Here is a 14795-nt window from a genome sequence, read left to right on the forward strand (position 1 = left end):
AAATATCTTTTTCCTAATAACTATTTAAAACATAAGAACAGCAACAAAATAATATTAATAACTATGTGAATCTCTAGATTATACACAAAACAAACTCACACCATATTAAGATAGATAACGCCAATAAGAATAATTAGAACCATCGCTAATATGATATAATGAGTTAGATCGACATAAATTTTTAAAACAGAATATTAATCATTAACTAAATAAAATATATAGAAGCCAAATAAATAGCAACAAATTCAAATAAAATAATTACTCATCATCAGAGTCTTCAAATATAGGCCCCGATCCAAAATTTGGTACGGTTTGATCAATACCAAACACCAAAGGATATGATCCGTATCTATCAACAGATACATCACTACCCTTAGCAATATAACTAAACAACAAATAGATACTGCTGTAACTCCTAGCTTTGCTTCCAATCTCAGTCCTCTACATCAAAAAAAAAAAAAAAAAAAAAAAACCCCAAAAATAAGTAGACAATAGAAAACAAACAAATAATTTAGAAAACACGAAGACATCTATAATAATAGGACATAGGATCTAACAAATACGTAAACTACACACAACATACCTCTTTCAAAATATTCGGTCGCAATGAATACTTCAGCCAACTCAAAACCTTTACAAACAAACAAAACAATTAAAATCATACCTTATAGAATGGTAAGATATTCTGATGTCTATATATACAAGTCATGACACATAAGACAATAAGAGAACAAACATACATGCTTACAAAAGCCCACGCGATCCGTAAAACACGACGGAGCAACAACTCTTCTACGCCAATCCCGTGTGGTCTAAAACATCAGAGAAACAAATATATAAATTAAACATAAAACGATTATTACGTTACATAATAAATACACAAGATTCGACAAAATACCTTATTAAAATAAAACATATCATTCGTGCATCTTCGGGAGAAGGAAACACCAGCGGTTACCTAAGCCAACGGTACGAAATAAGAATAACCCGTAACATTTGATTATCGCGAAATATATATACAAAAAACAAAAGCCAAATCATCATTTAAAAGTTAGAAAATTAATATCAAACTAAAACCGATCCACAATAACCAACATATTAGATACAAATAAGAGAAATACCTGTTTCCAATAAACCGACACAAACCGAGATATGAGTTCATCGAGTACCTTCAAAATCACGGTAAGATGAAAATCAAACAATAAGATGTCAAACCTTGTACATAAACTCAAAACTATTTGACAATTTAATTATAAATCAATACTAAAAAATAAAACGCAATAAAATCGCATATAAAAGTATATACGATAACAGGAAGAAACACATAAATGTATATGGGTAAATAAATATAAAAATATACAAATTAAAACTATAGAAGTACCTCCCCAAACCTCGCTCTTTGCTCGTCAACACCACCTTCGTCAGAAAGCTTTGTCGATGGAACCTCCCACGTTATACAAAACTGAAACACACACCAAAAACAACAAATTAGCAAAACAATAAATCATCGAATAATGCAAAAAAATAAAACAAACAACACAAACAATATGCACACGACCTTTAAAGGTCCATAAAAACAATATTTGCATGACAAACAACTCGATTCATCAGAATCGTAGTAGCTATATAAAAAAACCATAACGGTGAAAACTATCTAATGGCCACAGAAAAATAATACCTAATCCTCTGGCCGATCAACAATATATATAGCTTTAAGATTAGGGCAAACACCAATCATTATCTTAAGAAATTTTACTTTTTAATTAGAAACAAAATCAGAAAACTAACAAAAACGAATTTTAACTGCTAAATTATAGAATTATCCAAAAAATTAACAAATAAATTTAAGCTAAGATTCCATAATCATTAAAGTCGAGATATTATGACCTCCATATCCCCAGCGATCATACTATAAAATAAAAAAAATTAAGGGTGATTAAGACTAATCATCACAAAACACGATTAGACTTATATACCCTTAACAACTAAGAACAAAAATTTTCGAATTAAGGGTGTTTAGGACATTATAATAGAGATCAACACACGATTAGACTTATATACCCCTAATTACGAAGAAGGAGAAATTTCGAGAAGAACAATTCATTAAGGGTGTTTAGGACAAATCATTCTAACTTTTAACCACAGGCCTCCAATGCCCTAACTTTCAATATGGTGCGTTTCTACTTCTCAAATAATTATTGTAGAGATTAAAAGAAACCAAAACTAATTTAAAATTTAAATTTTTGCATACTAAGTTTTTTATTTTATTTTTAAAAGATCATGCTTAACAAAATAACCACGACATAAATTATTTATTTGGAAAATGTTGGAATGAATAATTGACTTAAATAAACTTTGAGAAACTTGAATTTGATGATGTGTTATCGATAAAATAGAATTTGAAACTAATTTATTAGATGGAATTAAGAAAATGAGAGTGAAGATAGTGATCTAAAATTTTGACTTTGAACTATTTTATTTTTATTAATTGTAAAAATAAACTATTTGGTTTTTATTTGTAGTTGAAGTATTTAAAATTTATGTATTAGATTTACGTGGTTAATTATATGTTTTAATATTATATAATGCTTAATGTTTTATTATATATGTATATATATATTAATTTCTATATACGCTTCCAACACGTATCCACTTCCTAAAAGTTCTAAAAAAATCGTTTCAACGTTTCCAAATGATTCGCTTCTGCGTACCCGCTTCTGATTCCATGCAACCTAGAAAATATGTTTTTTTCTTCTAATCTGATCATATAAATGGCCGTCGTATATTGTATAAGTTCTAAGAGCTGGCTATTTAATAGGGTATTATCGATCTGTACCCATGGAAGACTCAAAAATTAACTGACACAAATGAACACTGTTTTGTCAGATGTTGTGTAAAGGATTTTACGTTGTTGTCCTCATTTAAAAAAAAAAATTATTTAATTTTTCAGCTTTTCTCTCTCCTTTCCCCATTCTCTTTCGAAGTGTTCATCAAAATTGACATGAACAAAAATTCTAACAGCCAAATACAAACAATTTTCAATAAATCGTTCTAAAATAAAATTGTAGAACTTGATGGTGATGACAACAAAAGAGTAGAAGACGGTGGTGATGATGTAGGAGGAAGAGAGGAGACAAACTTGTGTGTTTAAAAGATGCATAGTCGATTTGATTTTGTGGTGGTTTCTATTCCGATTCAGTGACGGCCGCTGCGGTGGTGATTGTAAGTGGTGCTTATTCCTATTTAAACTATTGGGTTCTTAATGATGGTGGAGATGGTATTTACGACGATAGTGATGATGATTATATTATCGGTGGTGGTGAGTTTGGGAAAAAAAGAAGGTGATGTGAATAAAATCGTGGATTGAGATAACGTCGAAGAGGTGCGAAAAGCTAAAGGGATTTTATGGTGATGGCGTCGGTGAAGGTGAGATGGCTTAAGAGTTTTATAATCGTCGCCGTCTTTTCCGTCTATCTTATCGGTGAGCAGATCTACAACAAAACTTGTTATTTTTTATTGCTAGTTATTTTCATCGTTATTACGTTAACCTCGTTATCAATTATTGTTGGATCAAATGGAGTGGTGAGTTGAGACGAAGATAGGAACGGAGGAGCTGTGATGATTGAAGATTTGACAGTGGCGGCCAAAAAACTTAATTATGTTGTTTTCTGGGTTTGCTTCGTCGGTGACCAGAACTAGAGTAACACTTGTTACTTTTATTGTTATCATGTTAACATCGTTATACACGTTAATATAAATATTATCTATATATCTACTATCTTACCATAAATATTTTCTATGATAATATAAACTTTATCATATCAATTATAAAGTTATCGAGATACAATATGTTTTAACACGATATATTTATAAACTTATTGATATATATTTTGTTATCGTGTTAAACCAATAGATAATCATTTAACTTATCACGATACTATATTATTTATCAGGTAATAAAATAGTTATCTACACAAATCACAAATGTTTTACAATATCCTACGATAAACAGTATCATCAACTTCGAAATGAACAGTGTCATCGACGTCTAAGTGAACAGTATCGATGAGAAACTGAAATAATTAATAAAACAATTTTTAATTCAATGGCACTTTTGTAATAAATCAACATAAGAATGATATTTTTGGTTTGTAGTTTCTTTGTCTTTCATAATTACTTAATTTTGAAATTATCATGTTCTGAAATCTAATTTTTTGGTCGACCGTGTATAAATATTTAATTCACCCTATTTAATATCCATGTATGAAAAGAGCAACAATTTTTTATATTTTAAAATTGTTACAACAAACTGGGCAAGTAAAAGCAGAAAAAATTTAAGCAAAAACAGAGCATTTAGAAAGCAAAGCAAAAAAATACTCTTCCACTTAATCCTAGAAATAAAACAACCCTAACTTGAGAATATCTCTGACTTCTTTTTTGTTTCGACCCTATTTTCTCTAATTGCCAAAATAAATGTTAACCATAGTGCTAAAATACTTAATAAAATAAATTGATAGTCCGTTTTATATAGATGAATTGACAGTCCGTTCTCTTCACTACAAGAGTAGTTGGTTCTCTGCACCACAACATATACTTCAGTACAACTAAACTACTCTTTAACTTCCCTTTTTAGACATTTCTCGTTTGTTTCATGGCGATGAGAGGTGTTGGTTTCAAGTGGTTAGTTATCACTTACTCGTCTCTGTCTAACCATGAATTGATTAAGATTTCGATCAGTTATGTAAAACTGATACCATGAATTGTTCTGCAGGTACGATTTATTGTTCTTGATGAGGCTCGCAGCTGACTTGTATCCTTTATAATTATAAATTTGCTTGGTGATTCGGAGAATGATAGTTATATGCCTTTTAACTGAGTAAATAAGTGAAATATTTCTAGTAAGATTATTGGTTCTCATCATATAAGGTGTAAATGGTAACTGCGGAATCCGGCTGAATGTAGCTGAATTGTTGAATCTGGCTGAATTTAATGATGGTTTTTTGCGGAATCTAGTTGAATATCTTAAAGTTCAAATGGTAACGGCTAAATCTGGCTGAACTTTTAAAATAAATAAATTAATCAAAAAAACATATAAAATTATAAATTACATAATTTTATTGTGTCAACAAGACCAAATAAAAAACAAATGAAATATTAAACTTGAAATTTTATATAATTTAATAATTTATTAAACATAAGATAATAACTTAATTTGGAAAAAGCTCCAACTTGTAAAATATTAAGAATGTAACACACTTAATCTTTTTATCAAATATAAATATCATATAAAAGCATAAGCTAATAAAATAATATTAGTTTAGCTAATAAAAACTAAAAGCATAAGCTAATAAAAAACTAGTAATTGTTACTTCTAAAATAAAAAATATTTTATTTTGCTAGTTTATGATTTTTCTTATTAACAACTTTTAGTGGAAGTAGAGATATAATAGTTTTAATAATTATTTAGTTTAAATAAATAAGAAAATTGATTAATTTATTAAACAATTTAAAAACAAAAATAAACTTTGAAACATCAACAATTCCTCATAAATTCCTCAAGAATTCCTCAAAAATTCCTCAAAAACCATGTTACTATTTACAGCCATACTCTTCCACTTAATCCTAGAAATAAAACAACCCCAACTTGAGAATATCTCTGACTTCTTTTTTTTGTTTCGACCCCATTTTCTCTAATTGCCAAAATAAGTGTTAACCATTTTGCTAAAACACAATATTCAAACTTACCAATCGCACATTCACGATTCACACACTCTTTCTTTCTTTTTATTGTATCAACGACCTATGCTTTCGTCCTCTCCACTTCACCTAAGACCCATCTATAATTCAAAAAGGGCATTAATGTCATTCACGAAAATATTATTTTTTAATTCCTCTTAATTAGCCACGAATCACCACTCGTAAATCACCACGTGGACAATAGAGCGCGTGGACTACACCGTCTTCCAGTCTGGCTGCTTCGTGAGAGTCACCCTCCTTCCACGAGCGTCTTTAAAAGTCAACTCCTCACGCAAATCCCGTGCAACGCGTCACATTTGATTACAGCTTATCTTTTTTTAATTATTTTTTCTAAATCGTTTTTATTATTAAACCCGCGAAGAACTAATACATATATCTCAGACCAATAAAATTAGGAAAATTAATTCTTAGACAAAGTTCATCGACTTTTTTCGAAGAAGACGACGAATTTTCAAGATTTTATTCTCTATATTCTCTCTTCTGGTAAATTTCTTGTTTGTTTCTTTTTGTCATCCATCTTTGATCTTTCTTTGTTGCTTTGCAAAACCAAGCAGGTCTGTGTTTAACGTGTCTTCATGTTTTTATCTTCTTAACGACCCCTTCTTATGTCTGAATTTAGAACTTACTGTCCTCTTTAAGTTTCGCTTCTAAGTTTATATATATGTTCACAGATAAAGTTTATAATTTAGATGTTAAAGAAAAAACAAAGTGCATAACTTGTGAATTTGTGCTTTGTCTTATTTGTTAGATTACGGGTACGTAATTTCTTACAAAAGAAACCTCTTTTTTATAATATTTTGAGTTTAGTCTTTAGGTTTTTATTGATTTCGGTTCAAGTTTTCTCTTAACTCTTAATTATCTTTCATACCGTACCGTGTAAGAAAAAATCAGTAGTTTCACTCCTAATTAACAAGCCAAATTTTCTTGATATTGTATCTTTTCTTTTCACTTATGAAATCATATGATAATTTGATCTGAATTTTTTTTGACATGATACAGATAGTGAAGTCTCGGAGACTGAATGATATTGTTTCTGGTCAACTAAACCAATTTCAGAACATGGCAAACAGAGCAGACAACTCAATACGTTGGTTTGTGACTTTTATGAGTTTTATTAGATTATTGAATCTTTGAGTTCATTATGAAAGATACGATGATTAATGATTCATAGTGTTCTGTTTTTTTGGTGCAGTTCAAATAGTAAAAAACCGAATGACGGTATGATGCTCGTAATATCAATTTTTGCGGGAATAGTTATCGGATTTTTGTTAGGAATATCTTTTCCTACATTGTCACTAACTAAGGTAAGCTTTTAAAATTTTACTTTCTTTCAAGAATTAATGTTTTGGTGTGGTTTTCCAAAGATGTGTTTATGTTTTTTCAGATGAATTTTCCATCAAGCATACTTCCTTCTGTTGCTACTATTTACATAGAAAACGAGAAACCGGAGAAATCATCTAAGACGAGTTCACAAAATGAGTTTGGTGATGCAGCACATCATCATAAGGCATGTTTTTGTTTCTCCCTTGTGAACATGACTCAATCTTGTGGATTAGTTTACAATGTTTGTTTGGATATTCTACAGATTTGGGTTCCATCGAATCCTCGAGGTGCAGAGATGTTACCTCCAAGTTTTGTTGCAACCGAATCAGATTTTTACTTACGAAGATTGTGGGGATTTCCTAAAGATGTATAACTTCTCCTGGTTTTTTATGATCTTTCAAACATTAATCTTTGACTTAGTCTCTGAATCATGTTTTTTGGTTTCTTTAGGATTTACCAGTGGTGAAGCCTAAGTATCTAGTTGCTTTTACTGTTTCTTATGAACAGCGAAAAAACATCGATGCTTGCATCAAGAAAGTATGTCTCTCTCTCTTTCACATTTGCTTCTAATCTTTCACTCTTATTAAGCGGAGATATTTTGCTCTCTCAATAGTTCTCAGATAACTTCACTATAGTTCTGTTTCATTACGATGGCAAAACCTCGGAATATGATGAATTCGAATGGTCTAAACGGGCGATACACGTGAGTGTACCTAAGCAAACCAAGTGGTAACAAAACAAACACTTTTCTTACTTGTTTCTCTGTTTCCATCGATCCCAAGCTTTAAGTAAAACCTTTTGAAAATGTTTCCATTGAAGGTGGTATGCTAAAAGGTTTCTACATCCAGATATCATAGCACCGTATGAATATATATTCATTTGGGATGAAGATCTTGGTGTTGAAAACTTCGACGCAGAAGAGTGAGTAATCTGCTTCTTTTGATTATATTATCTATCTCCAAGAATTTTAATCAGAAAATGTTATAAAATGTTTTCTACATCATTGCAGGTACATCAAGATTGTGAAGAAGCATGGTCTAGAAATATCGCAACCCGCTGTGGAATCAAGAAAATCAATCACTTGGAAGATAACAAAGAGAATACCCGGAATCGAAGTTCACAAGTAAAACAATTAACTATTAATACAAAATGTCAATGCCAAGGTTTAAAGTAAAGGAAAAAATAGTAACTCTTGCCAAATTCTTTCACCAGAGAAGTCGAAGAGAAACCAGGCCGCTGTAATGACCCTCACCTACCTCCTTGTGCAGGGTATGTATCTCATTTGTCAAAACCAATAGAGAAGTATTCTAACTTTCTTGATCTCATAAGTTCTGCGCGGTTTCTTATCAGGTTTATAGAGATTATGGCTCCAGTTTTCTCAAGAGATTCATGGCGCTGTGTGTGGCATATGATACAGAATGACTTGGTTCATGGTTGGGGTCTTGACTTTGCGCTAAGAAAATGTGTCGAGGTTAGGATACAAATACAACTTATTCACAAACACGTATAACTCCACAAAACATTTTCGAAACTAAGAAAAAAACATTCATGATACAATAAAACAGCCTGCACATGAGAAGATTGGTGTTGTGGATTCTCAATGGATCATTCATCAAAAAATTCCTTCTTTAGGCAGCCAGGTTATTACATGATCAAACTTTATCTTTCTACATTATTTACTAGGTTCTTTGTTCATAGTTTTAACGATGAGATGATCTCGTAAAATACATTGATTCAGGGAACTGCGCAGGAAGGGAAAACCGCGTTCCAAGGGGTAATAACTCAACCCAACTATATTCTTGCGTTATACACTTATAAGGTTCTTGAATTTATCGGGTTTTAGACCGATTCTATTGCTAATTACTGATTTCTATACATGTTTTGGACAGGTAAGAGAGAGATGTAAACGGGAGTGGACAATGTTTCAGAAAAGAATGACCCGATCAGAGCAGAAGTATCGGAAAGAAATTGCATCTGCCTCTTCAAACGCTACACTTACTTAAACAAAAAGAATAGAGGAACTGAATAACAAACGAGCACATAAGTATACATACACACTACACATTCTTTGAAAGAACAATATAGCTCTGTTCTAGAAACAGTTACAGTATTGAAACAGTTAATAAAGTTCTTTTCAAACTCTTCATTTATTTTTCAGATTTCTATATATACAATTGTAGATACTAATCTGGCTCTTCCTGGGAAGGATTTAAGAGAGACAAGCATTGTCCAAAAGATACAAAGGAAGATGAACAGCCGAGAAAGAATGAGCGATAGGACCCAGTTCCGGATTATCTCCTTGAATGTATACTCTTCAAGAAGCATATAGAAAAGATCACCACCTTTCCATATAACTCTCTGAACTCTTTTAGGATTCAAGAAATGGCCAAACCTCAGTCTATCATAACGACTGTAACAAAAGTTGCAATGCCATCCTGAATCCGCCAAGATATCATCAGATTGTCGGTAATGAGCACGGAAGCTTTGCGGAATCTCATCGCACCATCTTAAAAGATTCACAGTGTATCTACGTGGAATCTCATCAACATCAAACATTATCAACAAATCATCATCAGTAATACCCGCAATCCTCAAAAACTGATTTTAAAGCCACTATTCGTAAAACGGACTTTCTCATTTCTTAAACCTTCCACCAACCGAACCATATATAACTCTACCGCGGCTCTACAAATCCAAACATTCCTATGCTCTGCAAATACAAGAGGCTTAGGCAACCCTGTAAACGTCGAGTTGATTCAAGTATCACACACTGCGTAACGTAAGGATACAACTCTCTCCAACGTATGGCAAGAAGCTCAAGCTCATTACTAAACAAAACCGGGTCATAAACCCGTCCGTCTAGGATATTCACGAAACCCCATCCATGGAGTTTACATAAAGTCTCCATAGAAGCATTCTCATGATAATAATGAGGAATAGCTTTGGTGGAATGGTGGTGATTCGGATTCCCATAGTGGCCGGGGAAAGTAAGAAATTTTCTGACCGTGAAGATAACAGCAAGCACAAATGTTGGAACAATCACTAACAAGAACACATAATTCTTCATATATACACCACGAAGAACACAACAAAGCCTAGAGATACTTAAAATTTTACCAGAATCCTGCCACAATCAAGAAATTAAGCATCATCAGATCCTAAAACCCTAAACCAAAATCAGATCCTTAAATCGAAATGATCATATAAAAATTCAAGTGAAAGGTTTTAACGAAGGGTAAGAGCATGGTTATAGGTGATACTCATAGTATCATTAGGAATTTTTTAGTATTATTTATAATGTTTGTTTATTGTTTGAGATTTGTGATGATACTCTTACTAAATATGTTTGCATTGGTGAGACCGGTTTAAGTATCATAAAAAAAAAAAATTGCAAAATCAAAAATAAATATACTTCTTTCTCCAAATGATATTGTTGCCAAAACAAGTGTTTCCAAAATATTAAAACCAAATAATACCAACATAAATCTTATTTGTTACAAATGGATGCAAATAATGGTACCACAATCCGGCTGCCAAACCTTCAAAGCCATCGATGCTTGCCTGAGAGAGCCAATAATAATTTAGATCAGAAGAATGAATGAGTTAAAGAACAGTAGGATCAATCCTCATTTAATTAAACAAAGAATCATATTTTCAAACTGTCACAACTGAACAAGCAATCTCCTTTATAGAGTTAGAATTATCTAGAAACAACAATGCATGGATCAAAGTACAATTGCTACTCGCAGCCATATAAAAACAAAACTTTATGGAATCTGACTAGATGAGCTCGACATTAGGGACTACCTCACTTTGAGCAAATCTGAAAATTGCAGAGAAGAAGACTGTAATCTCTCAGCCTCGTCCGACAATCGAGCCTCCAATTCACGAATCCTCCGGCCCCATTCATAAATTTCACTCTCCTTCCTGAGTAAAGCTCTTCTATATGCAGCTACTTTCCTCTCCTTCTCCCTCTCAAACCTATATCAACCACATCCATAGAGCTTGAGTAACTCACATTGACAAAACAACAAATCTCAAGTAAATAATCAATCAAAAAAAATCTCAAGTAAACCTTCAAAACCTTCAAAGCCACCGATGCTTGCCACCGATGCTTGCCTGAGAGAGCCAATAATGGTACCACAATCCGGCTGCCAAACCTTCAAAGCCACCGATGATCTTTCTCCATAGCTCGTCGGGTATCTCGTCTGCAGAGGGACCGAAGGCAAGATCGGGAAGGAAGAATCGGCGGAGGAGAGGGAAAATCGAAATCGCCAGAGAAGTTCTAGGTTTTCTCGGTAGAGAGAGGTGAGAATTTTTTTTTTTTTCTCTGCCTTTAGCCAAAAACGCGTTTGCAGCACCAATCAGCACGTGCCACGTCGACTGATACCCAGTATCAGAAGTATCAGTCCACTGATACGGCTCAGGCCCAAAAAAGTTGTTTGGTCCATTAATTAATATTTTCTGGGCTTATGATACTCACAATATATCACCGCTGGGCATGGTCTAAACGAAAAAAGCAGATCGGAGAATCAAACCTGGCTAAATTACTGTTATGCCCTTCACATTACGGGCTAAGCTGTGACAAAAAGGAGGGTATAGTAGTCATAGAAGAATAACGGTTTTTCTGGGAAGTTTAAGTGGGTCCTGCCACGAGGTGGAGCTGTTTTATTATGTCGTGTAAACTCTTGACAGGTGGCGCTATTAATATCTTTCTTGAAGTATGGACTGATTCCTAAATTTGGGCTTTACTAATATAAGGCCCATTGTTTATGCAATGAAATCAATGAGATAGGACAAGGCAAGACAACCGTTAAAAAAAATTACGATGTTATTTGAAGTCCATCATTCATAAAAAATAAAAATATTGGAAAAATACATAGGTTCACCACTTTAATTCACCCCTTTAATTTGAGCTAATCAAAATATGCTATTTAATAATTATAATAAAATTTTATTTAATTATAAAATCTAATTTCACTAAATCGAACGAGGTTAAATATAGAGGTTAAATCTCGGTTTGGGTTAATAAATGGGTTTAGATTTTACAATTAAACGAGATTAAATATCGGTTTGGGTTTAGAAAGTACGATTAAGGTTTAGACTTTTTACGATTAAACGAGTTTAAATGTCGGTTTGGGTTTACAAAGGAGAATTATTGTTTAGATTTTGTAATTAAACGAGTTTACATATTGTTTTGGTTTTATAAAAGAGTGGTTAGGGATTAGATTTAATAACTAAATGAGTTTAATTTTTGTTATTATGTGGTGAATTCTGATTGGTTAAACCAAAAGAGATGGATAAAAAGATTTATCCGAGTAAACCCAAGTATTGCTCAAAATATTGCATCAAAACTCAGAAGTAAACTTTACCGAGGAATGAAACAAATAAATTAAAATGAAGAGAGTTTTAATGTACTACATACTAACCTTTAATATCGTCCAAAAAATCATTAAAAATCTAGCCGCTTCGTATGAAATTTTTATGAGAAATTGAGAATAATCAAATCCGAGAATAGAAAAATGCATAATCACCGCATCTGTAAATGAAATTTAGGATTTGCTGGAAGAATTGTGTTAAGATCTGATGGAGAAATGAGAACGATAAAAAGAAAAATTTACATAGGTAAATGTGGAACTTTGTTTTAAAGAAATCTCTATGGCTTTATATCGGAGTGATTTTTCTTTCGTTATCCGAAATTAAATATCGGAGTAATTTGTAAGGTAAAAAAGGTCATAGTTTTATTTCAGGTTCAGAATATTTCAGTTTTATTCAATTGTTAAGCTTTGAATTACCCTAAAATTTATTCTCCAAGTGTATTTTGGTTGGAAAAGATTTCAACATCTAAAGGAATTATGGTGATGCTAATTGCTACATACATGAAACTCCACAAGACCTCATTTTCTTATACATTGAATTAAAAAGCACACGGTATATATATATATATATATAGTGTATATTCAGGAACGAAACACTATATATAGAGTAGGTATAATTGAAAACAACTTAATAGACATATAGGGATGATGGTGATTGGGATTGTGATGATGATGATGATGTTCAACATTAAGCTTTAAGGACGTGGTCCTCCATGTCAACAACCATGCTCTTGAGGAGTTGCATGTAGCTGCTTGGTTCGGGGAAATCATCGTTGCGCTTCTCCCATATCATAGTGATTTTGCAGACGCAATCATCTTCAGACTTGGGAATAAATTGGAAATCGACCTCATACACTTTGAACTGCTCCATCACGTGACCTTCCAGTCCTACAACCTTCATTGTGTTACTCTCGTCGTCCATCTCTCTCCTCTCCTTGAATACCTCCTGCGTTCCATCTTTACACACATGTAAATTCAATTAATGTCATATTCATATGTAATGATGCAATACATTTCCAACATGCCATTAGTCAGAGTTCTTATTAAAATATTTGTCTATAACATATTAATATATAAATAAACGTATACCTCCCAATGTGTAGTTCCAAATCTTGATGCCTCCGTGAGTGTCCCATTCGCCATCGTGAACAGTAACACCTTGGATGTGGTGGCCGACGGCATCAGGGAAGAGATGGTTCTCGTTCCTCCACCTCTTGAAGTGCTTCTCTGCCGTTCCTTTTAACGGTACCTCCGTCACGTATGTTCCCGACGTCGCCATTTCTTTCTCTCTTTTGTTTAAAAGCTTCCACTTGTATTTTTTGTTTTGTTTTGTTTTGGTTGATGAAATAACACTTGTTGTCGCCTTGGTTTATATAGAGAAGGTGAGGCTTAAAAATATGGTTTCTACAGTTTCTTTTAATCATTTGATAGTCCATGATAGAAACTTCTTTTTTTTTTTTTTTTTTTTCAACCTACACTATTTAATGAGCATTTAAAATATAATAAAAAGAGCATTATTGGTTCATAGAAATGTATTTTCTTGAATTGGTAAACTAACCCCCGACCACGTTATTAATGTGAATAGTTGGTCCATCATCCTTTAGAAGATAATGATACGCCAAACACACTAATCATGATGAGAAAAATTATCGTGTATATTTATTTTAATCGTTTACTAAATTTTATCCAGTCATTATTTAATCACAACTATGACTTGTAGTCGGTACTGAGTTGTGATGATGTTGTGCGATCATCATCACTTGGTATAGTGATTGATTTTAATATCCGTGTCATAATCTGAATCCATAATTTGATAGTGTGACTGTGCCGTGCGTGTGTAAGTTATACTTATATATGAAAAATATGTATAAATTCAAATCACATATGTTTAATAATTTAGAGATCGAGCTAGTGAACGAAAAGTTTAATTTATTATTGCATTTTATCAATCGACATTTATATTAAAGATCGAGCTGGTGTCTGGTGATCCAATTTTATGATATGGTGATGCATTAAATAGCTGGGATATGGTTTGTAATTGTTGGCCGGATTGCATTATATATAGCCTCTATGAATTTTTTAGAACAAAGGTACTTCTTAAGAAAGACTAAAGCCTACAATAAACAATGGAAATCTTAAAAGAGACCCCGAGAGAGAGAGAGATAAATTTACAAAAGGGCTAAGCGAGTGTTGATGCAAATCAAAACTTCTCAATTTGGGAAACTTGAGAGGATCACAAACTCATGTTCAATGAACAAAGAGTTGAAGATTTGACTTTTGAGTTCCATGTTCAAGTTCATGCTTGAATACCTCAACGCGTGTTGTTTATGATTTAGT

The 14795-nt window shown here is 32.6% G+C and overlaps 3 protein-coding genes, 1 long non-coding RNA gene and 1 pseudogene across 10 annotated transcripts; 1 reads left to right on the top strand and 4 right to left on the bottom strand.

The window, feature by feature from the left end:
- Positions 1-234: 234 nt before the first annotated feature.
- LOC9313041 lies at positions 235-1482 on the bottom strand. Its single transcript, XM_021026754.1, has 6 exons — positions 1382-1482; positions 1122-1169; positions 899-958; positions 741-812; positions 584-631; positions 235-441 (listed from the first exon to the last, which is right to left on the bottom strand). Exons 3-6 carry the CDS (start codon positions 914-916, stop codon positions 259-261), a joined length of 321 nt encoding a protein of 106 aa, XP_020882413.1. The 5' UTR covers positions 917-958; positions 1122-1169; positions 1382-1482; the 3' UTR covers positions 235-258.
- A 4644-nt stretch (positions 1483-6126) lies between these two features.
- LOC9313042 lies at positions 6127-9222 on the top strand. 7 transcript variants are annotated; one of them, XM_021026405.1, is made up of 14 exons: positions 6366-6512; positions 6757-6848; positions 6950-7061; positions 7142-7264; positions 7343-7447; positions 7531-7617; positions 7694-7809; positions 7900-8001; positions 8090-8203; positions 8293-8349; positions 8431-8551; positions 8646-8720; positions 8819-8854; positions 8970-9222. In XM_021026405.1, exons 2-14 carry the CDS (start codon positions 6817-6819, stop codon positions 9081-9083), a joined length of 1194 nt encoding a protein of 397 aa, XP_020882064.1. In that variant the 5' UTR covers positions 6366-6512; positions 6757-6816; the 3' UTR covers positions 9084-9222. The 7 variants fall into 7 exon arrangements, with proteins under 7 accessions (XP_020882059.1, XP_020882065.1, XP_020882066.1 ...); XM_021026400.1 differs by lacking the exon at positions 6366-6512 and adding an exon at positions 6127-6240 and having other exon boundaries at positions 7142-7447; XM_021026406.1 differs by lacking the exon at positions 6366-6512 and adding an exon at positions 6127-6240 and having other exon boundaries at positions 8819-9012.
- LOC110224162 lies at positions 9204-10325 on the bottom strand (annotated as a pseudogene).
- A 141-nt stretch (positions 10326-10466) lies between these two features.
- On the bottom strand, positions 10467-11575 carry LOC9311390. Its single transcript, XR_002332084.1, has 3 exons — positions 11156-11575; positions 10888-11061; positions 10467-10641 (listed from the first exon to the last, which is right to left on the bottom strand). It is a non-coding gene; the product is annotated as an uncharacterized LOC9311390 (long non-coding RNA).
- Positions 11576-12939: 1364 nt separating this feature from the next.
- On the bottom strand, positions 12940-13833 carry LOC9313043 (MLP-like protein 328). Its single transcript, XM_021026408.1, has 2 exons — positions 13548-13833; positions 12940-13415 (listed from the first exon to the last, which is right to left on the bottom strand). The coding sequence occupies exons 1-2, from the start codon at positions 13735-13737 to the stop codon at positions 13147-13149; spliced, it is 459 nt and encodes a 152-aa protein (XP_020882067.1). The 5' UTR covers positions 13738-13833; the 3' UTR covers positions 12940-13146.
- Positions 13834-14795: the final 962 nt, after the last annotated feature.

This window comes from Arabidopsis lyrata (genome assembly GCF_000004255.2).
Source record: "Arabidopsis lyrata subsp. lyrata unplaced genomic scaffold ARALYscaffold_5, whole genome shotgun sequence".
NCBI classification, from domain to species: Eukaryota; Viridiplantae; Streptophyta; class Magnoliopsida; order Brassicales; family Brassicaceae; genus Arabidopsis; species Arabidopsis lyrata.